Genomic DNA, 23,872 nt, shown 5'->3' on the forward strand with positions numbered 1-23,872 from the left:
TATTTTCAGAAGGCTTCTCTTATTTTAATAACATTAAAAGAATTTCATTTACTTTTTTTAAAATATATAATATAACATAATATATATATATATAATAGAAGGAAAATATCACTTAATTAGTAATTAATTATTTAATATTTATAATACACGCATTAATAAGTTTGAACCCAAGACTTTTTTGTCTCTTAAAAACTTTATTTTATAAAATTAAAAATAAATATTATTTTAAATTAATAATAATGAATTGTATTATTTATTTTTATTATTTTTTTATATTAATCTTATAAAAATATTATATTTATATATTTATTGTTAATGAAGTTACTATGTACACAAATTAAAATAATTGAGATTTATTTTTTAGCTCTTGAAATATATTATTAGCTAGTGAAACACAATTATTTAAACATACAATAACATCTTCTTTTTATTTTTGCATGAAATTTCTAATAATATAAAAAAAATTTTGAAAATTGTTGTATTTATAAATATATATATATTATAATATTTATAAAATTAATATGATAATTTGATTGAATCTGAAATGATAAATTAATGAATATTCACCTAAAAAAGAGAGCTATTTATAGATATGTATAATAAACCATCATAATGAGTTTCAATTCTTGCAAATAATAAATGTATTCATCTACCACATTAAATAATAAATTAGAAAAGTAATACTTCCATTGTCGTCCCTTGTTCCCGAAAGTGGATTCCTTCCCCTATTTCAGGCATGGTTGGTTTCTGTATAAATAATGATGTTGTTTTATTGCAGATCGAGCATGGAAGAGAGCTTTTAGGATTTGCATGGAAGAGTTTTATTGCAGTCTTTTTATAAGTTGATTTTACGATATCTTGTCTTATTTTTGTTATTTTGTGGGTTGTGCTTGCAAATTACAATGTGCTTTGAGGAGAAACAGTGGTGGTGAATCGCAGGGTACAGTCTGAGAGACGGACTGTACCCTGAAAGGCATGATTAGAACACTGAAAAATACCATAGTTGTATTGACATCTATACTTATCATTCTTCTACAGCCACAGCCACTGGGGTTTCTGATGTGCTTTGGCTTTGTTTGATATGTCGTGAGATCCTTAGGATGCGTCTAAAAGAAAAGGTCCTCCGAGCTTGCTCCGATGCGTTTTAAATGGTTCTCTTTTCAGTTTCTAGGGGGATCTTTGGTACTGAATCTAAGCGACTGAGTTGTTTCGAGGAAAGAACAGCATTTGGGTGATTGGGAAAGTGCTAAGAATTTCTAGCTCTAGGGAATATTGAGACAGATATTCAATACACCCTTGGGCTTTTATGCACATGGGTATCTGAGTTAATCAAGCCAGTTTAGCTTAGGTTCTTATATATATTTTTTTTTTAAACTAAACATTGGTTGGATTTGCAGGCTTAGATCTTTATCTGTGATTTTGGTAGTTTTTATGTGGACTTTTCTATGTAATGGGTCTTAGGCCTTTTTAATGCAATGAATATACATAATAATTAAAAAAAAAAATTACTATTTTGATATTTTGCTAATCAATATTTTTACTTGGATGCTCAGTTGGATGTAAAAGATTGGAAAATTAAATTTGTAGCTGGCAAAACTTGTACCTTGTAAATAAATAAAGCTTAGAACCAAGATTCCCAACATAATATTCACTATTGAAATAAATAAAAGCCTTTGTTCACTTTGCTTTCTCTGGCTGTTTAAAAGTTGCAAAGAATCAAGTTAACAATGGGGTCAAGGGGATGAAGGATTAATCATAAATGTTACTTCCACAAAAGGACCCTACAGCCTTTTTTTTCCCGCTAAAATAGTCAATGCCCTGAAAGGAATAAGAAGGAAATAAGCAGAATTCAATAGTACAAATGACATAGCAACCGATCAAATGTTCTTGGTATAATTAATTGTATGAGATTCTCATACAAAATAAAGAGGGACAGAGGGATGGATCGGTAGTGATCACCGTGTGAGACTTGGAAGTCCTTGCTAAGACTGGATTACGCTGACAAAAACAAGCCTGGGACCATTTTTTTCCCATTTTTAAGCCCAACCCACCAACACTCAGAGGGCCAAATCACCACCCCCATTTTTATTTTAATTATTTGTTTTAGTTATTTCTTCAATTATGAAAAAGGAAAAATGGTACGTCCTTTATTTTTCTTGTCGTTTAATGGTTTTAATTTAGGAATGCCACTGCTGTGGCGTGGCTCCAATAGAGATAAGAAGGGTGCGGCATTGATCATGAACCGACACATCGTATACTCGGCGCTGCTTATCAATCCCACTTTCCAAGCGGTAATATCTTTGTTTTAACATATGGAAAGATTGAAACGTGGCAACCATGCAGCTAAGCGTAACACCGCCGATTGACCGCACGATTTCCCTCTTACAAGTTTCGCACGAGGATTTGATATGTACTGGAACAGAATGCGAAAACAGAGACAGAGAAAAGAGAGGGACACTTGGCAGGCTGCTACTAGTGGAAAAAGGCTTATTACAAAAGCAGAGAGACGTGGCAACTCTCCCTTCATTTCCATAAATGGACACACCCTCCCTCAATGGACACGCCCATCCCACCTATCTCTCTCTCTCTGTTCCATGTAGTACGCTTTGTAGTCGTAGATTACAATTTCTGAAGAAACAGACTAAATGGTGGCTCCGGATGTAAATTCTAGCGGTGTCGGTACTGGCGGCGATGGAGATTTTTCTCCTTCGTTTGCAACAATTTTGTTGCCAGAGTCACTTCCACAACCAGCAAAAACCATTGAATTACCTAAGGATGACAAGCCCATTGATTTAGTTACTAATGTCAAAGCGGAGGAAATGCTAGTTGTCCCCGATTCCAGACCCGTCACTTGCGCCGCTTGCGGTGAAGCCAGCTATGATGGGCCCTCTTCTACCTCCTCTTCATCCATTAAGACAACAGAAATAAAAAAGGCGGCGGCGGCGGAGGAGACTGTCAAGGTGGTGATGATCAAAGAAGAAGAGGAGGTGGAGGATACAGGGGCCATTAGCGTAGTTCACTATGGTAATTGCATCAATGTCGGTGGCGGTGACGGTGACGGCGACGGTGACGGTGGAGGTGTTAATGGCAATGGGTCGTCGTCTTCGTCTTCTTCAGTTGATTTGCCCAAACCCATGGAAGGTTTACACGAGACAGGTCCGCCGCCGTTTCTAAAGAAGACTTTTGAGATGGTGGAGGATCCGGAGACGGATTCCACAGTGTCTTGGAACAAAAATCGTGATAGTTTTATCGTCTGGGACGCTCATGAATTTTCCAAACATTTGCTTCCCAAATACTTCAAGCACTGTAATTTTTCCAGCTTCATCCGCCAGCTCAACACCTATGTGAGTCTTCCATCTTAGTTTTCTCTTGAATCTTCATTCTTTTTCTTGATTTAAGGCATATATGTATAATTCGTTTTAGAACTACTGTCTAAGAATCTAAAGAACCTTTTTTATTATTATTATTATTAGATGCTCTCTGTGTTGATATGTAGTTGTAGAACACTTCTTCTTATCCTTCTTCATAATGGGAGTATTGTTGTCAGATACATTTCCCGTACCCAAATAACTTTTCTCTAAGATTTCCTCGCTACTCACAAGTATTTCATTTTTATTAATAGCTTGCTTACCTTGATGTTCGGATTTCTTTTATTTGATAATATTTGTCCTGTGTAGAAAATTATTGTTTTAATCTTGTTGGTTTCGTTTCTTATGGTGCAAAATGGTCTCAGGGCTTTAGAAAGGTTGATCCCGATAGATGGGAGTTTGCAAATGAATGGTTTCGGGGAGGGAAGAGGCATTTGCTCAAGAACATCAAGAGGAGGAGTAGGTACAACAAGCGGGAACAAGGAGCAGCAAACCGTGGTGATTCCGCTAAACCCGGTACGGAAGTCGAAATTGAAAATTTGAAGAATGATCGAGACTTATTGAAAGTCGAAATCCTCAAACTCAGTCAGCAACAAGAGAACTCAGAGAATCAACTCAGCATTGTTGAGCAGCGCACTCGAGTTGCTGAGTGCAAGCAATTGCAGATGTTCATTTTCCTCTCTAAAGCGGCCAAGAACCGAGGCTTTATTCAAAATCTTATCCCGAAGAGAAAGCAACAGAGAGAACTGGATGGGAGTGAACTCAAGAAAAGAAGACTGCTTCCAACCCAAGTTCCCGAAAACTTGCCTGATGCAGCGGATGCCAACCAAAGTGTCAATTGTAGATACCAAGCTCAGGAACAATTAGCCACTATGCAAACTGAACTCGCTGAGATATTAAGAGAGGATACAGAGACCAATACAATGTTAAAACTATTAGGGGCTCCCATGAGTGATGAATTTTGCAGTCCTATTCAGGACCAAAAGGCCAATTTGATATGTGGAACCAATGACCGGGAATCTGTTCACCATCTAATGTCAGAGAAATTGCTGGATGAGGATTCTGTTTCTGAGAATTTAGTTGAAGAAGACTTCGAAGTGAATGACTCAAAGTTTTACCTTGAATTGGAAGATTTGATTGGAAAACCACGAACTTGGGGTGGATATGTAACCGAGATGGTAGAGCATGCGGGTTGTACTTGATCAGTACCCTGATTTCAATGGTAAAATCTCATCAGATTTTCTCTTACTTCATTTGCAATTAATTGTTAATTAGTTTGACGTGTTTATGTTTAGCAAGTGTTTTACCATGCAGGCAACAGGGATGTCTCTGTACCTGACGCAGAGACAACTAGTTGTGTGAACTGGCCCTTCCAGTTGAGCTCCTAAGCCCCCAGTTGCAGATGCTAGCGTTCGACAGTGGTTATAAATATTCATATTTTTCCTCACATCAGTAAATACCATAGTTTAGTTCTGCATCCAAGGTTTTGTCATAATATGTATAAATTATAATTATAGTAGACTTGGTGTCAATTTCATGGATCATGGTGGTGGATTTTCGATGTGTGGCGAAAATTTTCCTAAACGTTGGTAATGCTATTAAATGCTGCTTATGTGGCTCATGAGAAATTATTAGGTGTAAGTGTACTCGGTGCATATATATTATTTTTATATATTATTTTTTATAATTAACGTGAAACTCACTCTTTATATTATATTACGGAGGAAAATTTATTTTTTTATGAAAAAGGAGATAAAAAATATTTTTTTATTATTTAGTTATTAAATTAATGATATATTTATATATATATAATTATTTTTTGATAAAAAATATTTTTTGTTGGTTTTTTTTAAATATTAAATGTTATAAAATATAAAAAAATATTAAAAAAATATATTCTTTTTAAATAAACGGTTGGTGCTTTTTTATTGAAGAAAAGAAGCATTCATTAATTAAATAAAATAGCACTCCTTTTTTAATTTTTTTTTAAATAATTTTCATCTTTTTATTTTTTTATGAAAAAGGAGATAAAAAATATTTTTTTATTATTTAATTATTAAATTAATGATATATTTATATATATATATATATATAATTATTTTTTGATAAAAAATATTTTTTGTTGGTTTTTTTTAAATATTAAATGTTATAAAATATAAAAAAATATTAAAAAAATATATTCTTTTTAAATAAACGGTTGGTGCTTTTTTATTGAAGAAAAGAAGCATTCATTAATTAAATAAAATAGCACTCCTTTTTTAATTTTTTTTTAAATAATTTTCATCTTTTTATTTAAGGAAGGAACCGAAAATTGAGAATTCTATTTTTTTATATTTTTAAAAATAACGATTAAATTAGTTAAATTAAAATTTAATAAAAATATAAATTTTATTTTATATTATATTATGATGTGGAGCAGATTAGGAGAATTATTGAGTCTAAATTAATGATCTTAGAAATTTATTTTTCATTGTTATTTAACAAAATTAACTAATATACATATGAGATGCTCGCTTATACATATTATTTAACTATTTTTATTTAAATTTAAAATTTAAATAGATAAATTATTTTAAATTATTTTTAATTGAAAATAATAAGAATATTTTAACCATTTAATATGTAATTAATGAAAAAGAAATTATGTTATTAACGAAATCAAATTTTAAAAACTAAATTATTATTAAGCATTATCATATATTAAAATAAATGCATATTTTCTGCTACTTGAATCTCTAGAATATTAATTAATTTTTGTACAATTAACTGTCCCTTTTAAACACTACTTAATTATAGAGACTATTTTCATACTATTAAACCATAATTCATTGGGTTTTTTTTTTTTCTCTTCAATTTAACGAATTTGTTGCCTTTACTGTGTAAATTAATCAATCTTCCATTTTATTTTTCTCTATGTCTCGAATGCTAGCAGCCTGATATCGCTATAATTTTAATTATTTTTAATTATTAAACATAAAAAATATATTAAAAAATTATAATTATAATATTATGAAAATTGAGATTTTTTTTATAAAAAATTTGTCTAAAATTGTTCACTTTAACTTAATAATTCATAAAATTATAGCACTATAATTTTTATTACTATAAATGGATGCATTTTACGTGTCAAAAATAAAAATAATTAAATAATTAAAAATAAAATGTAATTAATATTACAGTATCATGTTTTTTCACTTACAAATATATATAATGCAATTCAATTAATAATAATATTATATTAGACATTATTTTAATCTAAAATTATTAATATTTTCATTGTTACAACCATCACAACCACATAGTAGGGTGAGCACTATTCAGTTTAAATCGAATAAATCAAACTGAAACGCTTTAATTTGGGAATTCAATTTTGTTTTTAATATAATTTAATTCAATTTGATTCGATTTTATATTTTAAAATTTTTTATTATTTCAATTCGATTCGATTTTATAGAGAAAAAAATTGATTAAACTAAATCGAACTGAATTTCTTTATTGATTTTTAAATTGATTTATGAATTATATGTAATTATATACATAAAAACTATTTAATTTCATTGATTAATAGTTATTAGATTCAAACCAAAGTCAAAATCAAATCAAATAACTGAAAAATCAAGTCTAAATTAAAAAATTTATTCAAAATCAAAAATCTGTCACGATCCAACCTATGGGCCGGACCGGCACTAGGACTTGGGCCAGCCTAAAGCCCCCGAGACCCGTAGTAAGCCTTAACTATTCATTAACCCAACTCTAAGGCCCATTTGGGCCCAATTTCAAGGAAACAAACGGACAGAGTCCGGCCATAAAATGGACTTTCCAACGGGGAGTTTTTTGACTCACCCGACCTGTAAACACAATAAATACTCAATTGGGGAGCTCAGCTCACCCTCCACATACTCATCAACATAAAATAAATGGGAGCTCAGCTCCCTCATCCAATCCATCAACATGCATAACATATTTAAGTTTACAGGTCCAACATGATAAAAATATTACAGACCAACTTCAAATAAATACTGCTAACACATGCGGAAATTCTAGGAGTAAATAAAATTACACAAATATCGATAAACAACTCATAAGTATAAAAGCGAGTTAACCTGAATAAACTATCCTCCTGCGGCCTGTAAAAATTTTTGAACAGGAGTGAGCGTTCGACTGAGAGAGTAAAATATCAATTTTAAGCATAATCTCTATAAGTATCTCAGAACTAATGCACCTGAGAGTGAAATGCAACATCAACATCATATTAACATCATAGCATCAAAAAGGTAATTTGGAGCACTCACACACCCTGGAGCATCAATCATAATATATTGGGAGCTGATCCCCTATACAGCTCTCTTAAATCCAACCTGGTGCCAGCGAAGAACTCAAGCCGGACTTTCGCTTAATAAACCAAATCGAGGGTCCCAGCGAAGAACTCAAGCCGTGACTACCCCTCGAAGGAACGGGTCCCAGAGAAGAACTCAAGCCGTGACTACCCCGTCCTATCCATAGTCCACACCACATCACACGCACGCCAACGCACGCACACTGCTCCAAATTACCACAACAACACTCATGGCACCTTAACAGTTATGAATGCAACACAATTCGTGCCTAGAGTTTAACTACATAAATATATGCATATAAGTGATGCATGGGCATGCTGAACATATAATAATATCGAAATTACAATTAAAATTAATATTCTACTCACAGACTTGACGACAAATTACTGTGGCGGTGGCGGAGGAAGAAGGTCATTCCGCTCACCGACAATTACATTACATCTATTTAATAAATTTGACTCAATACAAACAAAGAAAAATATCAAGTACGTCCTAAGTCGTCAGAAAATCCGCAGTCTCCCTATACCTAGGACCTACCCAACTGCAAAGGGCTAAAAAGCACTTCTATACTCACAATCCATATATCAACAGTTCAATCATATCACACAGCCCCTCTGGGCCCATCAAATCAATCATCCATCACAATACGCAAAATTTCAATTTAGTCCTTATTATTGATCATTTTTGCAAAAAGCGCCCAAACAAGCTCTAAAAATTATAAAACTTTGCCCATGGTCCTTAGCAATATTACTAAGCTATTGCAAAAAGAATCGTAATTTTCTAAGCTACCACGAATATTTTATGGATTTTTAATCCTATTTAAGAACTAGAAAATTACGTAATATCTAGGTTCGGGTTTTACTTTGCCGATTCCGACTTCGGGAACGCAGCGCTCGGGGCGTCGACAATGGGGCTAGCCAAAACCTCGGCCCAATTCGGAGACTTTTCCGTAGCAGTGCATCGGCCCGAAATTTGCGGCACTGGTCAATCGAATTTCGCGAATCGAGGATACCTACGAAGCCCATAACACGGGGTTAGTACATAAATTTTTCAGAATTTTCTAAGCTCATTTAATGCTCGAAAATACACCTGAAGTTCCGTGGGACCCACCAGAAAAAGCGATTATCTGTGACACCCTTATCCGACTACGATGTAGCCGAACAAGTTATGCCACTCGATTGTGCGAGCACTCTATTTTATCTTAATTCATTTTTATTCTTCCTTTTGAATATAGCTTGTGAAATATAATTTATTTAAGCCATTTATCGAAATTATAATTTATTTGAGGTTCCGAAAATTTTAAAGAAAATCCGGCGGAGTACCGGCTAAAAATGGAGAAAACCGTTCTTCGGAACCTGTTAAAAACACTTCCAATACTTTTATTTCATCATCTCAAACTCCAATATCCCAAAATCTCAACAATATTTCTCAAACATTCATTATCAACACCAAATTCAATATCATGATTTCCACATTTCAATTTCCATTTTCATTCATCATTCACATGTGATGTTCGCATGTAAATCACAAGTAAACATCTACTTTTCCATTAACAAATACAATTTTCATAATTTACATATACATCAAAATATATTACATGAGATCAAATACATATGAGAAAATACAAATCTACTACAAAATATCAAAATGACAAACTGACACCTAGTGCCCTACCGATGCACTGCAGGTAGTGAGGTGACACAGACACTGAGCAGAACTGTCAGATGGACTCACCCAGTCTGTGGTCTACTGGGCTCACGATCGGGATCTCCAGTACCTACGCGTGGCAAAAGCAACGCGCTAAGCAATAATGCTTAGTGGTGCAATAATATGATAGAAGAAAATAGCAAAAAAATAAATGTGTATGCAAAGTGTATGCTTTCTTTGTTTGATTTTGGTATATTCATTAATTCATTAACTTTGTTCACTTTTATTCATTTGGTTGCCCCAAGTAACCTACACTAGACATCGGATGGATAACGGGTAAAGCCGCCTTTGGGTACCTAGTACCTCGGGCCGTCACACCATTGGTTGCATATGCATCTCCGGTGTGCAGCAGCGACTAACAAGCTGTAAATAATGTCAGGCACAAGGCCAAGTCTCAATGTAAAGTCAGAATGGCTAAAAGCCATGAAATCACAGAATGGCATTGTTGCCATGTGCAGTACTGCTAACGGAACCCTATTGGCATGCCAAACTATCCAAACCAATCTTGTTAGGTATACTAGGGCATTTGAAACTCTTAACTTCGTCAATTTGTGAATTTCAACTTTTTTTGTGTTACTATTCATCATTGGTCAACAAAAATGTTGACTTTTAGCATAAAAATGTGTACATCAACTTTGGCACTCCCAACATACCACATTTGGTGTTTAAAACTTGTTGGCATTAAGTGTTTTTGCAATTTCAAAGTGTAACCCACACTAGCAGAAAATTTCAGTTTTGGTGTCCTAACTTCACTGTTCCATTGGACACTGTTACTGTTGGAATTTGAAGAAATGTAAAACATGAAAGTTGTTCCTTATTTTGTCTAGTTGAATTTCCTTTTGAATCACTCCATTTGGAGTTTTGTAGCTCCAGATATGGCTCAAAAACCCAAGCTGGCCGGATTTCAAATTCTGCAGATTTACCATATCTACAGTAACATGAACAGTGACTTGAGTCACTTGGTTGACTGGGTTCTGGCCATAATTTGGGGTAGGTTCCTTCATGAAAGTTGTTTGTCTATGTCTTAACTTGTTGCTGTAAAAATTTCAGACCAATTGACCAAATCTACAGTGAGTTATGGCCAAATGAACAGTTACTGTTCATTTGGTCAAATTCTGCAGAGGCAGTTTCAGGGTTCCGGATTGGGGCCAAGTTTTGGTCCTCTTGCTTTGGTCTTTTGGGCATGGTTTCTTCAGCAAAAATGTGCCATTATAAGCCTAGTTTCATGTCCAATTGGCCAAAATTCAATTGGACTTACACAGCCCAAGTTATGGCTGTGCAAAGGGACTGAAATTTCAGTCCCTATGCTGCTGTCCATAGGGCAGATTTCACCTCACTTTGCCATAGCATTTTTCAGTCCCATTTATGGTCAACATATCTAAAATGGTCACTAATTGACCATTACAATGTGCCCTAACAATTTCCTAAGCCAATTCACATTTTCACCCTTCCAAACCCTAATATCCAACTAAATTTACTCATGAACTTAATTAACATACTTAGTTTAATGTCCATGTGTTTTAATACTTTAACCATCATTTCTAGCCACTTTAAATTTATCAAAACAATCAACCTCATACTTCCATAGGGCTGCTGAAAATTTAAAGTACCATAACTCATGTAATTTACTTCAATTCTTTAAAATTTCTTAGCTCAAATGATATTCTAACTAAGATTAAAAGAAGGAGAATGAAGTTTGTAGCACTAACCTCACTTAGGGCAGATTTTTCCCACCTCTAAACTTCACTTTCCTTCACTTTCAAGGCTGCCAAAAGGTTGTTTAAGGTGTGGAGTAAAATTTTAATGAAGAGAGGTTAGGGTTTTGTGGTGAAACAAGGGAGAAATTAAGCTTGAGAAGTGAGGTTTAATGGAGTTTGAGAGAGGGAGAGAGGTTCACGTTTTGGCTGCACTAAGGAGAGAAGGATGGCTGCTGAAATTTTGTTGAATTTGGTCTTCTCTTATCTCTTTTAATGGTTAGTCAAACAATGGCTTAAGTGTGATTGGTCCAACTTTTTAAATGATGTCATTTTTGCATTTTCTTTTCTTTTCTTCCACTACTCATTTCAATTTTCATTTCTAGTAATATTTCTTCATATTTGATGTCATATTAATTATTTACTCAACTGGGCAAGTCGGCCAAAAATCACCTCGGAGGCGAAATGACCAAAATGCCCTCCGCTTGGCTTAACGGGTCAAAATTGTCTGTCTGATTGAAAAATTTTTCTAAGTATTTTCTTGGCATTCTAATGCCATGGGAACCTCAATTACCCTTCTCTGGAGTCCCAAAAATTATTTTATAATTTTTCCCTGTCTAGGGCTCCTCGTTGCGAACGCAACTTCCCTCCGATTACCCATCGCTTGGGCACCTACTCATTTGACTCGATTGTATTTTATTTCTAAAATTTTTACTAAATTTTTCTTATTAATATTTGAGTTAATTAGGGTTCCTAACTTTAGTTTAAATATTTTTCGGACGTTCTGTCAGGACCGACACCGATCACCGGAGCAGTAGAATGTACGAGTGGTTACGGAGGGTGTTACAACTCTTCCTCTAATTTAAATTTCGTCCTCGAAATTTACTGATGCAAACAGTTGAGGAACTGTTGCCTCATCGCTTCTTCACTTTCCCAAGTTGCCTCCTCGGTGTTGTGGTGCCTCCAAAGCACTTTCACCAGTGGAATCTGTTTGTTCCTCAACTCTTTCACTTCCCGAGCCAAGATTCGTAGAGGTTCTTCTTCATATGTCAAATCCGGTTGTATTTCAATTTCTTCTCTGGAGATGACATGTGAAGGGTCTGAGCGGTATCTTCTGAGCATGGATACATGGAACACATTGTGGATCTTGTCCACTCGGTGGTAAAGCTAGCCTATAGGCCACGGACCCACACGCTCAATGACTTCATATGGGCCAATGAACCTAGGGCTCAACTTACCTTTTCTTCCAAACCTCAATACCTTCTTCCATGGTGACACCTTGAGGAACACTTTGTCGCCAACCCCATATTCTATTTCTTTTCTCTTCAGGTCGGCATAAGATTTACATGCATGCGAGGCAACCTTCAGATTAGCTTTGATCAATTTTACCTTGTCCTCAGTCTGTTTCACCAGGTCTGGCCCTACCAGTTTGTCTTCGCCCAATTCAGTCCAGCACACTGGAGTTCTACATTTTCTCCCATACAGTGCTTCATATGGGGCCATTTGGATGCTAGCTTGATAGCTATTGTTGTATGCGAATTCGCGATTGGGAGGTATCTATCCCAACTTCCTCAAACTCAATAACACAACTCCTCGGATATCCTCAAGGACCTGACAAATATTTCATGTTATTGTTATAATTTCAATTCAATATTTGTATCAATTTCGTGGGTTTCAATTGTTTACATGGATTAATATTTGTGATTGCCCATCAGTCTGAGGATGGAAAGTCAGGCATCTTGAAATGGAGTTGTGTACCCAAGGATTCATGCAATTTCTTCCAAAATCTCGATGTAAACCTTGGGTCTCGATCAGATATAATGGAAAGTGGGATTCCATGCAGTCTAACTATCTCACTGATATACAATTCTGCTAACCTCTCTAGTGAGTAGTCGGTCTAATCGCGAGAAAGTGTCTTGACTTTGTCAATCTATCCACTATTACCCATCTTTGCATCATGTTTCCTCTGGGTGAGAGGCAGACAACTTACAAAATCCATGGTGACCCGATCCCATTTCCATTCAGGTATGCGTATAGGCTGTAGCAATCATGATGGAACTTGATGTTCTGCCTTGACTTGCTGACATGTCAAGCATTTAGTCACATAGTCACCGATATCTCTATTCATACCATGCCACCAATCAAGCTTCAGTGTCGTGATACATCTTTGTACTTCCAGGTGCATAGCATATACACTAGTGTGTGCCTCTTTTAGAATACTAGCTTTCAATTCCCATCATCCGTACACACAGTCTTCCTTTGTAGTCTGAGACACCCATCTGCTTTCACCCCATAGTCGCTGCTTTTCCCTCGAGATCTTGCTCATAATAGCGATAACTTTTCATCATCTTTTGCCCATCTAGTATCTGCTGTAGCAGTTTGGCCTCACTTGCAACTCGGCCAAAATAGCTCCATCTCGAATCAAAGATAGATGGGCATTCAATGATCTCAAAGGTCATGGATTTTCTGCTCAAAGCATCAAGAACTACATTTGCCTTCCCGTGATGGTAGTCAATTACAGTCATAATCCTTCAGAACTCAATCCATCGCCTGCTCTAAGGTTGAGCTCCTTCGGGTTGGCAAATATTTTAGGCTCTTGTGGTGCGTAAACGTAGCACTTTTCACCATATAAATAATGCCTCCATATCTTCAGTGCGAAGATAATTGCTGCAAGCTCTAGATCATGGGTAGGGTAGTTCTGTTCATGTGGCCTTAGCTGTCTGGAAGCATAGGCGATCACTTTCCCCTCTTGCATCAACACACACCTAACCCATTATGAGAGGCATCAGTAAACCACAAAATCCTTCACGACCTTTGTGTGCTGCTGGTGCCTCTGTCAACATAGCCTTTAACTTCTCAAAACTGGTCTGGCACTTGTCATTCCAGTCAAATCTGACATTCTTGTGTAACAACTTGGTCATTGGAGCGGTATTAGGAAAATCCTTCACAAATCTTCTGTAATACCCAATAGCCCCAAGAAGCTTCGACCTCGGTTGTGTTTCGGGAGGCTTCCATTCCATCATCGCTTCTATTTTCTTGGGATCCACCTAATCCCATCAGTGACACTATGTGTCCAAGGAATGCAATTTCATTCACCAAAAGTCACACTTGGACAACTTAGCATACGACTTCTTTTCTTTCGTGGTTTGCGAACAATCCTCAAATGCTCATCATGTTCTTCCTGGTCTTGGAATACACCAAAATATCATCAATAAAGACCACTACGAACCGATCTAAGTGTGGATGGAAGATACGGTTCATAAGGTCCATGAATGCATTGGTGCATTTGTTAGGCCAAAGGGCATCACTAGAAACTCATAATGCCCATATCGGGTCTGAATGCGATCTTTGGCACATCTGCATCCTTCACCCTCAGCGATGATACCTCGATGCGAGATCAATCTTGGAAAATACTCTGCTCCCTTCAATCGATCAAAGCGGATCATCAATTCTAGGCAACGGATATTTGTTCTTCACAGTCACTTTGTTTAACTGTCGGTAATCGATGCATAGTCTCAAAGTCCCATCCTTCTTTTTCACAAACAGCACTGGAGCTCCCCATGGTGACACACTGGGGCGTATGAACCCCTTATCCAACAACTCTTGCAATTGAGTTTTCAACTCCCTCAACTCAGTGGGTGCCATCCTATAAGGAGCAATGGAAATGGGTCTTTGTGCGGCAGTTGTCTCAATGGCAAATTCGACTTCCCTTTACGGTGGCAAACCGTGCAACTCTTCAGAAATACCTGCAGGAAGTCTCTCACTGTGGGTATGTCACTCGGGTTTGGCTTAGCACGCCTAGTATCCACCACATGTGCTAGGTAGGCTTCACGACCTTTTCTCATTATTCTTCTTGCAATCGTGGTGAGATGACATTGGACAGGAAATCTGTCCTTTCCCCCACAACTGTGATCTCATTACCCTCTGAAGTTTTTAGAGAAATTCTCTTCAATTTGCAATCAACTATTGCCTGATGACGTGACAACCAATCCATTCCCAATATCACGTCAAACTCATGGAAGGGCAACTCAATTAGGTCTGCCAAGAATTCATACCCTTGAATCCTCAACGGGCAACCCTTGTATACTTTGTTCACTACCACACTGTGGCCCAATGGATTAGTGACCAGAATGTCTTGGTCACTCTCCCCTACCAATATCCCCCTTTCTACGGGTAGGTTGATGCAAATGTAAGAATGAGTGGATCCTGGATCCACCAATGCATGCAGGAGTATTGTAGAGGAGAACGCACTCGATGACGTCAGGGCATCTTGTTCCTCCGAGCTCTCAAGGCATAATTTCGGCAGTGGTACATTATCGGCCTCTCTGGCGGCTCGGATGTAGGCCTCGAGATGGTCCCCACGGCCAGATTTACGGACCTTCTACCCCTTGGTGGTGCAGGAGCAGTGCATGCACTTGTGTCTGAGCATGTAGTAGTTCTGCGTGGGCGGTTCCTCGATTGATGTTGCGACCCACATCTCAAGCAAGCACCAGTCAATCTCAAACATTCCCCCTTGTGCCATTTCTGACAGTGTGGACACGCAGAAGATGCTGGGGCTGGTCCCCTGAACCCCATCCTCGGAGGCGCCCACGATGGTGTGGGTGACCTCTCCTAGGGGTGAACGTGGCACTGGGCCCCGAGGTGACCACGACCACGTGGGTGACCCGAACTCGTGCGGGAGGACCCTTAAACTTCTTCCCAAATCCAGGTGGAACTAGGCGACTGGTCCCCTCTTCTGCTGTCTCTCCCTTCTGGTCTGCTCATTGATTCTCACTTTTTCAACCCTTATTGCAGCTTCCACTAGCTTGCTAAATTCTGTGATTCCCAAGGCAGTGAGCTGTATCTTGATATTGTCATTCAGTCCCTCTTCGAATCTCTTGCACCTTTCAGCCTCATTAGGGACTATCTCCCTTCCGTAGCGGCTTAATCGGACGAATTCTTTCTCATACTCAGCCACTGACAATTGTCTCTGCCTCAGGTTAATAAATTCCCTTCTTCTCTCTTCCAGGTATACAGTACCCACATATTTCTTCTTGAACTCAGAGAGGAAGAAGTCCCAAGTTACAGCTTCGGGCTGCACTTCACTGGACACAGTGTCCCACCATCCGTAGGCATCGTCTTGTAACAAGGATATAGCAGCTTCTAAGTTCTGCTCTGGGGTGCAGTGGAGTTGTTTTAAGACTCTGCCCGTTCGGTTCAACCAATTCTCGGCTGCAACAGAGTCATCTTCTCTCTTGCCATAGAAGTCCACAGCTCCAAATTTTCTTAACCTTTCCAGGTGTGATTTCTGCTGTGGAGCTGGTGGTGGTGGTGGTGGTGGCATTACCCCAGCCATCTGTCTAAAGAAGTCGGCCATTTGTTGGAACATGGCCTGTGGAGGCCGAGTGCTCGCTTGAGTGGCGAGCAGATTCTCTCATGCCCCGGGCCTCACCGCTGCAGTGGAGCATGACTCTCCACTTCCTCCTCAACGGCTCTCGAGATGAAGGGTCCATATCCTATTCAAAATAAGAAAGACAAAGCAGATCTGCGTTAGTGTCACCTCGACTCTTACAAATGCAATGCATGGTATGGACTCAATCTAGGCCCGAACGCCTAAACCGTGCTCGATACCACTAAATGTGACACCTTATCCGACTACGATTGTAGAACAAGTTATGCCACTCAGTGTGCCGAGCACTCTATTTTATCTTAATTCATTTTTATTCTTCCTTTTGAATATAGCTTGTGAAATATAATTTATTTAAGCCATTTATCGAAATTATAATTTATTTGAGGTTCCGAAAATTTTAAAGAAAATCCGGCGGAGTACCGGCTAAAAATGGAGATAACCGTTATTCGGAACCTTTTAAAAACACTTCCAATACTTTTATTTCATCATCTCAAACTCCAATATCCCAAAATCTCAACAATATTTCTCAAACATTCATTATCAACACCAAATTCAATATCATGATTTCCACATTTCAATTTCCATTTTCATTCATCATTCACATGTGATGTTCGCATGTAAATCACAAGTAAACATCTACTTTTCCATTAACAAATACAATTTTCATAATTTACATATACATCAAAATATATTACATGAGATCAAATACATATGAGAAAATACAAATCTACTACAAAATATCAAAATGACAATCGACACCTAGTGCCCTACCGATGCAATGCAGTAGTGAGGTGACACGACATCGAGCGTAATCGCCGGATGGACTCACCGATCTGTGGTCTACGGGCTCACGATCGGGATCTCCAGTACCTACGCGTGGCAAAAGCAACGCGCTAAGCAATAATGCTTAGTGGTGCAATAATATGATAGAAGAAAATAGCAAAAATAAATGTGTATGCAAAGTGTATGCTTTATTTGTATGATTTTGGTATATTCATTAATTAATTAACTTTTTTCACTTTTATTCATTTGGTTGCCCCAAGTAACCTACACTAGACGCATCGATGGATAACGGGTAACCGCACCGGGTACCTAGTACCTCGGGCACACCATTGGTTGCATATGCATCTCCGGTGTGCAGAGCGACTAACAAGTCAGAATAATGTCGCACAAGGCCAAGTCTCAATGTAAAGTCGAATGGCTAAAAGCCATGAAATCACAGAATGGCATTGTTGCCATGTGCAGTACTGCTAACGGAACCCTATTGGCATGCCAAACTATCCAAACCAATCTTGTTAGGTATACTAGGGCATTTGAAACTCTTAACTTCGTCAATTTGTGAATTTCAACTTTTTTTGTGTTACTATTCATCATTGGTCAACAAAAATGTTGACTTTTAGCATAAAAATGTGTACATCAACTTTGGCACTCCCAACATACCACATTTGGTGTTTAAAACTTGTTGGCATTAAGTGTTTTTGCAATTTCAAAGTGTAACCCACACTAGCAGAAAATTTCAGTTTTGGTGCCCTAACTTCACTGTTCCATTGGACACTGTTACTGTTGGAATTTGAAGAAATGTAAAACATGAAAGTTGTTCCTTATTTTGTCTAGTTGAATTTCCTTTTTTGAATCACTCCATTTGGAGTTTTGTAGCTCCAGATATGGCTCAAAAACCCAAGCTGGCCGGATTTCAAATTCTGCAGATTTACCATATCTACAGTAACATGAACAGTGACTTGAGTCACTTGGTTGACTGGGTTCTGGCCATAATTTGGGGTAGGTTCCTTCATGAAAGTTGTTTGTCTATGTCTTAACTTGTTGCTGTAAAAATTTCAGACCAATTGACCAAATCTACAGTGAGTTATGGCCAAATGAACAGTTACTGTTCATTTGGTCAAATTCTGCAGAGGCAGTTTCAGGGTTCCGGATTGGGGCCAAGTTTTGGTCCTCTTGCTTTGGTCTTTTGGGCATGGTTTCTTCAGCAAAAATGTGCCATTATAAGCCTAGTTTCATGTCCAATTGGCCAAAATTCAATTGGACTTACACAGCCCAAGTTATGGCTGTGCAAAGGGACTGAAATTTCAGTCCCTATGCTGCTGTCCATAGGGCAGATTTCACCTCACTTTGCCATAGCATTTTTCAGTCCCATTTATGGTCAACATATCTAAAATGGTCACTAATTGACCATTACAATGTGCCCTAACAATTTCCTAAGCCAATTCACATTTTCACCCTTCCAAACCCTAATATCCAACTAAATTTACTCATGAACTTAATTAACATACTTAGTTTAATGTCCATGTGTTTTAATACTTTAACCATCATTTCTAGCCACTTTAAATTTATCAAAACAATCAACCTCATACTTCCATAGGGCTGCTGAAAATTTAAAGTACCATAACTCATGTAATTTACTTCAATTCTTTAAAATTTCTTAGCTCAAATGATATTCTAACTAAGATTAAAAGAAGGAGAATGAAGTTTGTAGCACTAACCTCACTTAGGGCAGATTTTTCCCACCTCTAAACTTCACTTTCCTTCACTTTCAAGGCTGCCAAAAGGTTGTTTAAGGTGTGGAGTAAAATTTTAATGAAGAGAGGTTAGGGTTTTGTGGTGAAACAAGGGAGAAATTAAGCTTGAGAAGTGAGGTTTAATGGAGTGTGAGAGAGGAGAGAGGTTCACGTTTTGGCTGCACTAAGGAGAGAAGGATGGCTGCTGAAATTTTGTTGAATTTGGTCTTCTCTTATCTCTTTTAATGGTTAGTCAAACAATGGCTTAAGTGTGATTGGTCCAACTTTTTAAATGATGTCATTTTTGCCTTATTTTTGCATTTTCTTTTCTTTTCTTCCACTACTCATTTCAATTTTCATTTCTAGTAATATTTCTTCATATTTGATGTCATATTAATTATTTACTCAACTAGGCAAGTCGGCCAAAAATCACCTCGGAAGGCGAAATGACCAAAATGCCCTCCGTTTGGCTTAACGGGTCAAAATTGTCTGTACCGATTGAAAAATTTTTCTAAGTATTTTCTTGGCATTCTAATGCCATGGGAACCTCAATTACCCTTCTCTGGAGTCCCAAAAATTATTTTATAATTTTTCCCCCGGGTCTAGGGCTCCTCGTTGCGAACATAACTTCCCTCCTGCTACCCATCGCTTGGGCACCTCGTTTGACTTCGATTGTATTTTATTTCTAAAATTTTTACTAAATTTTTCTTATTAATATTTGAGTTAATTAGGGTTCCTAACTTTAGTTTAAATATTTTTCCGGACGTTCTAGCTGTCCGGACCGACACCGGTCATCGGAACAGTAGAATGTACGGAGTGGTTACCGGGAGGGTGTTACAGTGTCGGAAAAATTCGAAATTTATGTCGTTGCAAAGCTCTCGACGAATGGAGGGTGCTGGTGGTCTCGGTTTCCTCGTGGGATTCACGGTTTTCGAGAAATCTAGCCCAAAAGTCGAAATGGGCTAAAATCTTCCCGAGCTAAAATCGGACAATCCGCTCGATGGATTTCGGCGTTCTTGGTGTCGCTGGAAAGCTCTCGCCGAGTAGTTGATTTTGGACACAAGACCGGTCAATTGGTGGCGGATCGGCCAGATGGCGTGGAAGTCGGCGGCGCGCGCGCAGGGGCGTTACGCGGCGTTTTCCGGCCGTTTGGGCTGCGGCCGGCCATTGGCTGGCGTGGCCGCTGGTCATTGGCCGCGTGGCGGCTAGGGCGAGAGAGAGAAACGGGAGAGAAAAGAGAGAGGGACGACGCGCCCTGGAGAAGAAAAAGGAAGAAGGAAAAGGGCCGGTCGATTCGACCGGTCCGATCCGGTCGATTCGGTCGGCGGTTCGATTCGAATACAAAATTTTGAATTTTTACTCGCCTCGGGAAAACGAGGTCCAAAAATTCCGAAAAAAATTCCATAAAACTCAGAAAAATACGTAGACTCAAAATATATTTTTAGTTTTGTCACGTGGTCTTTAAATTAATTTTTAAAAATCATCAAAGTTTATATTTTCTAAAATCGAACCCGATTTTTAAAATCCAAAAATCTCAAAAATTCCTAAAATTCAAATAAAATTAAAACACCAAAATACTCATAAATAATAAAATTTTGGGGTGTTACATTCTTCCCCCTTACGTAAAATTCGTCCTCGAATTTTTACACAAGCGCGTAATAAAGTACATGATTATACATTGAACAAGTAAGGGTACTTGCTACGCATGTCCCGCTCGACTCCAGTGCACTCTTCCACCGACTCCTCCACAAAACCTTAACCATAGGGATCTGTTTTGATCTCACTGCCTCACTTGGTAGTCCACTATGGCTACAGTTTGCTCCTCAAATGTCAAATTTTCTTTTAGCTCTATCACATCCTAAAGACATGAGAAGGATCGGGAATGTATTTCCTGAGCATGGAGATGTGAAACACGGGATGAACGTGAGAAAGGTTGGGTGGTAGCTCCAACCGATAGGCAACTGCTCCAACTCTATCCGTAACCTCAAAAGGTCCGATATACCGAGGTGCCAACTTGCCCTTCTTTCCGAATCTCATGACTCCCTTCATTGGAGATACCTTCAGGAATACATAGTCGCCCACTGCAAACTCCATATCCCTCCGTCTGGGTCTCAGATAACTCTTACGCCTCTTGAAAAGTTGTTTTTCGTTCCCCCATTAAGGGAACCATCTCTGAAGTGTACTGCACCAGGTCTACATCATGCACCTTCGCTTCCCCCATTTCTGTCCAACACAGAGGAGACCTACACTTTCTTCCATATAGTGCCTCATAGGGTGCCAACCCTATGCTGGAGTGATAACTGTTGTTATAGGCAAACTCCACCAAAGCTAGCTGCTCATCCCATTGACCTCCAAAATCCAAGACACTCATGCGAAGCATGTCTTCCAGTGTTTGGATTGTCCTTCGACCGTCCGTCTGCATGCGAGGGTGGAAAGCCGTCATCAAGTTCAAGCGTGTGCCAAGTGCCTCCTGCAACTTTCTCCAAAACCGAGAAGTGAACTGGGGCCCTCTATCAGATATTATGGAAGCCGGAACTCCATGCAATCTGACTATTTCTCGAATGTAGAGCCGGGCATACTGTGCCACAGAGTATGTAGTCTTTACAGGTAAGAAGTGAGCTGATTTGGTCAGACGGTCTACAATTACCCATATCGAATCATATCCTCGCGTGGTACGAGGCAACCCAGTCACAAAATCCAGAGTAATAATTTCCCACTTCCATTCTCGGGATAGGGAGCTCTTGCAGCTTCCCGACGGTCTCTCGTGTTCAAACTTCACCTTCGACAAGTCAAGCACTTGGACACAAAGTCTGCTATGTCTCTCTTCATGCCATTCCACCAATAGCTATCTTTCACATCATGGTACATCTTGGTGGAACTCAGGTGACATCATGCGATTGTGTAGTGTGCCTCTCGCATGATTTCATTCTGAGGTTGTCCACATCGGGCACACATATCCTAGAACCTTGCACTAGGCGCCATCATTGGCAAATCCAAACTCACCACCTTCACCTTGTACTCTTTCTATGATCTTCATCGCTTGTTGGTCTCTGTGGGAAATTCTAACTCTGTCCCTCAAATCCGCCTCACCGAAAAGTGAGCCAACAATACCCCTCATCCGACAGATCTAGGATTAAACCTTGATCCATCAACTCATGTACCTCCGGATCAATGGTCTCTTCTCGATCAAATGTGCGCCAATCGCTGGAAGATTTTCTCGCTCAAGGCATCTGCTACAACATTGGCCTTTCCAGGTGGTACCGATGGTGCAATCATAGTCTTTCGTAAGCTCCATCCATCTCCTCTGTCTCAAGTTCAAGTCCTCTGCTGGAAGATGTACTTCAAACTCTTATGGTCGGTGTATATCTCGCACACTTCACCATACGTAGTGTCTCCAGTTTTTAGTGCAAAGACTACAACCGCCATTTCCAAATCATGGGTGGGGTAGTTCTGCTCATGCCTCTTCACCGCCTTGAAGCATAAGCCACTACCTTTCCATTCTCGCATCAAAACACACCCTAGGCCAACTCGAGGCGTCACAATACACGGTATCCTTCACCACTCACGGTAGTGTCAACACAGGCGGTGGTTAGACACTCCTTGAGCTTCGAAACTCACCTCACACTATCCATCCAAATGTATGGAACATTCTTCCCGGTCAACTTAGTTAAGGGAGCCGCTATCCTGGAGAAATCTTGTACAAAACGCCTATAGTAGCCGGCTAAACCCGTAAAACTTCGCACCTCAAGGATCAGTAGGCCTAAGCCAATCGATTCTGACTTCAATTTTCTTGGGATCCACTTGAATACCGTCTCTAGAAACCACGTGTCCCAAGAATGAGATGCTTTCTAGCCAAAATTCACATTTCAAACATTTGGCGTATAGCTGGTGCTCCCTCAAAGTTTGCAACACCATCCTCATGTGCCACACGTGTTCTTCCTCGGTCCGAGAGTATACAGAATGTCATCTATGAATACGATGACAAAACGGTCCAAAATGGCTTGAACACCACTGCTCATCAAGTCCATGAAGGTCTGGTGCATTAGTGAGTCCAAAAGACATCACCAAGAACTCATAATGACCATATCTTGTCCTGAAAGCCGTTTTGGACACGTCCTCATTCCTGATTCTCAACTGATGGTAGCCTGATCGCAGGTCTATCTTGGAAAAGAATCTAGCTCCTTGGAGCTGATCAAACAGATCATCGATTCGAGGAAGTGGATACTTGTTCTTCATCATCACTTTGTTCAAATTGCGTAGTCAATGCACAACCTCAATGACCCATCCTTCTTTCTCACAAATAGAACAGGAGCACCCCAGGGTGAAGTGCTCGGACGTATGAAACCCTTGTCCAAAAGCTCCTGTAGTTGCTCCTTCAGCTCTTTCAATTTTCTTTGGTGCCATCCTGTAGGTGGCATCGATATGGGGTTTGTACCGGAATAACATCAATGCGTAACTCTATTCCCTTTACGTGGCAACCCCGAAGCTCTTCAGGGAAGACATCCATGAATTCTCTGACAACAGGAACATTTTCCATGCTGACATCCTCTACAGATGTATCTCTCACCAATGCCAAATACCCTTGGCATCCACGCCTCAACATTTTTCTAGCACTAATTGCTGACACCAAATTATACGGAGCCACGCTCCTGTCACCATCAAAGCTAAACTCTTCCACACTAGGTATGTGGAAATACACCTTTTTGTTCCTGCAGTCTAAGGTGGCGTAATGAGTTGCCAACCAATCCATCCCCAAAATTACATCAAAATCCATTACTGGTAAAGGAACCAAGTCTGCTGGGAGGATCTTTCCATCCACTACCACTGGGCTACCCAGAAAAACCATATCTACATCTATGTTGTC

General features: G+C 38.8%; 1 protein-coding gene and 1 long non-coding RNA gene across 2 annotated transcripts; one reads left to right on the plus strand and one right to left on the minus strand.

Moving 5' to 3' along the window:
* Window positions 1–2,541: 2,541 nt before the first annotated feature.
* On the plus strand, window positions 2,542–5,023 carry LOC131177495 (heat shock factor protein HSF30-like). The gene is made up of 3 exons (XM_058142514.1): window positions 2,542–3,344; window positions 3,734–4,590; window positions 4,683–5,023. The coding sequence occupies exons 1-2, from the start codon at window positions 2,646–2,648 to the stop codon at window positions 4,568–4,570; spliced, it is 1,536 nt and encodes a 511-aa protein (XP_057998497.1). The 5' UTR covers window positions 2,542–2,645; the 3' UTR covers window positions 4,571–4,590; window positions 4,683–5,023.
* Window positions 5,024–9,225: 4,202 nt separating this feature from the next.
* Window positions 9,226–11,336, minus strand: LOC131177494 (uncharacterized). Its single transcript, XR_009146955.1, has 2 exons — window positions 11,122–11,336; window positions 9,226–9,482 (listed from the first exon to the last, which is right to left on the minus strand). It is a non-coding gene; the product is annotated as an uncharacterized LOC131177494 (long non-coding RNA).
* Between the last annotated feature and the right edge of the window lie 12,536 nt (window positions 11,337–23,872).

Source organism: Hevea brasiliensis, unplaced genomic scaffold (genome assembly GCF_030052815.1).
Source record: "Hevea brasiliensis isolate MT/VB/25A 57/8 unplaced genomic scaffold, ASM3005281v1 Scaf505, whole genome shotgun sequence".
NCBI lineage: Eukaryota > Viridiplantae > Streptophyta > Magnoliopsida > Malpighiales > Euphorbiaceae > Hevea > Hevea brasiliensis.

Excerpts from the sequence above, each read along its gene's own strand:
- LOC131177495 (XM_058142514.1), top strand. The coding sequence starts at position 2,646 with ATGGTGGCTCCGGATGTAAATTCTAGCGGTGTCGGTACTGGCGGCGAT. Across the intron at positions 3,345-3,733 it reads TCCGCCAGCTCAACACCTAT|GGCTTTAGAAAGGTTGATCC; the intron begins GTGAGTCTTCCA and ends AAATGGTCTCAG.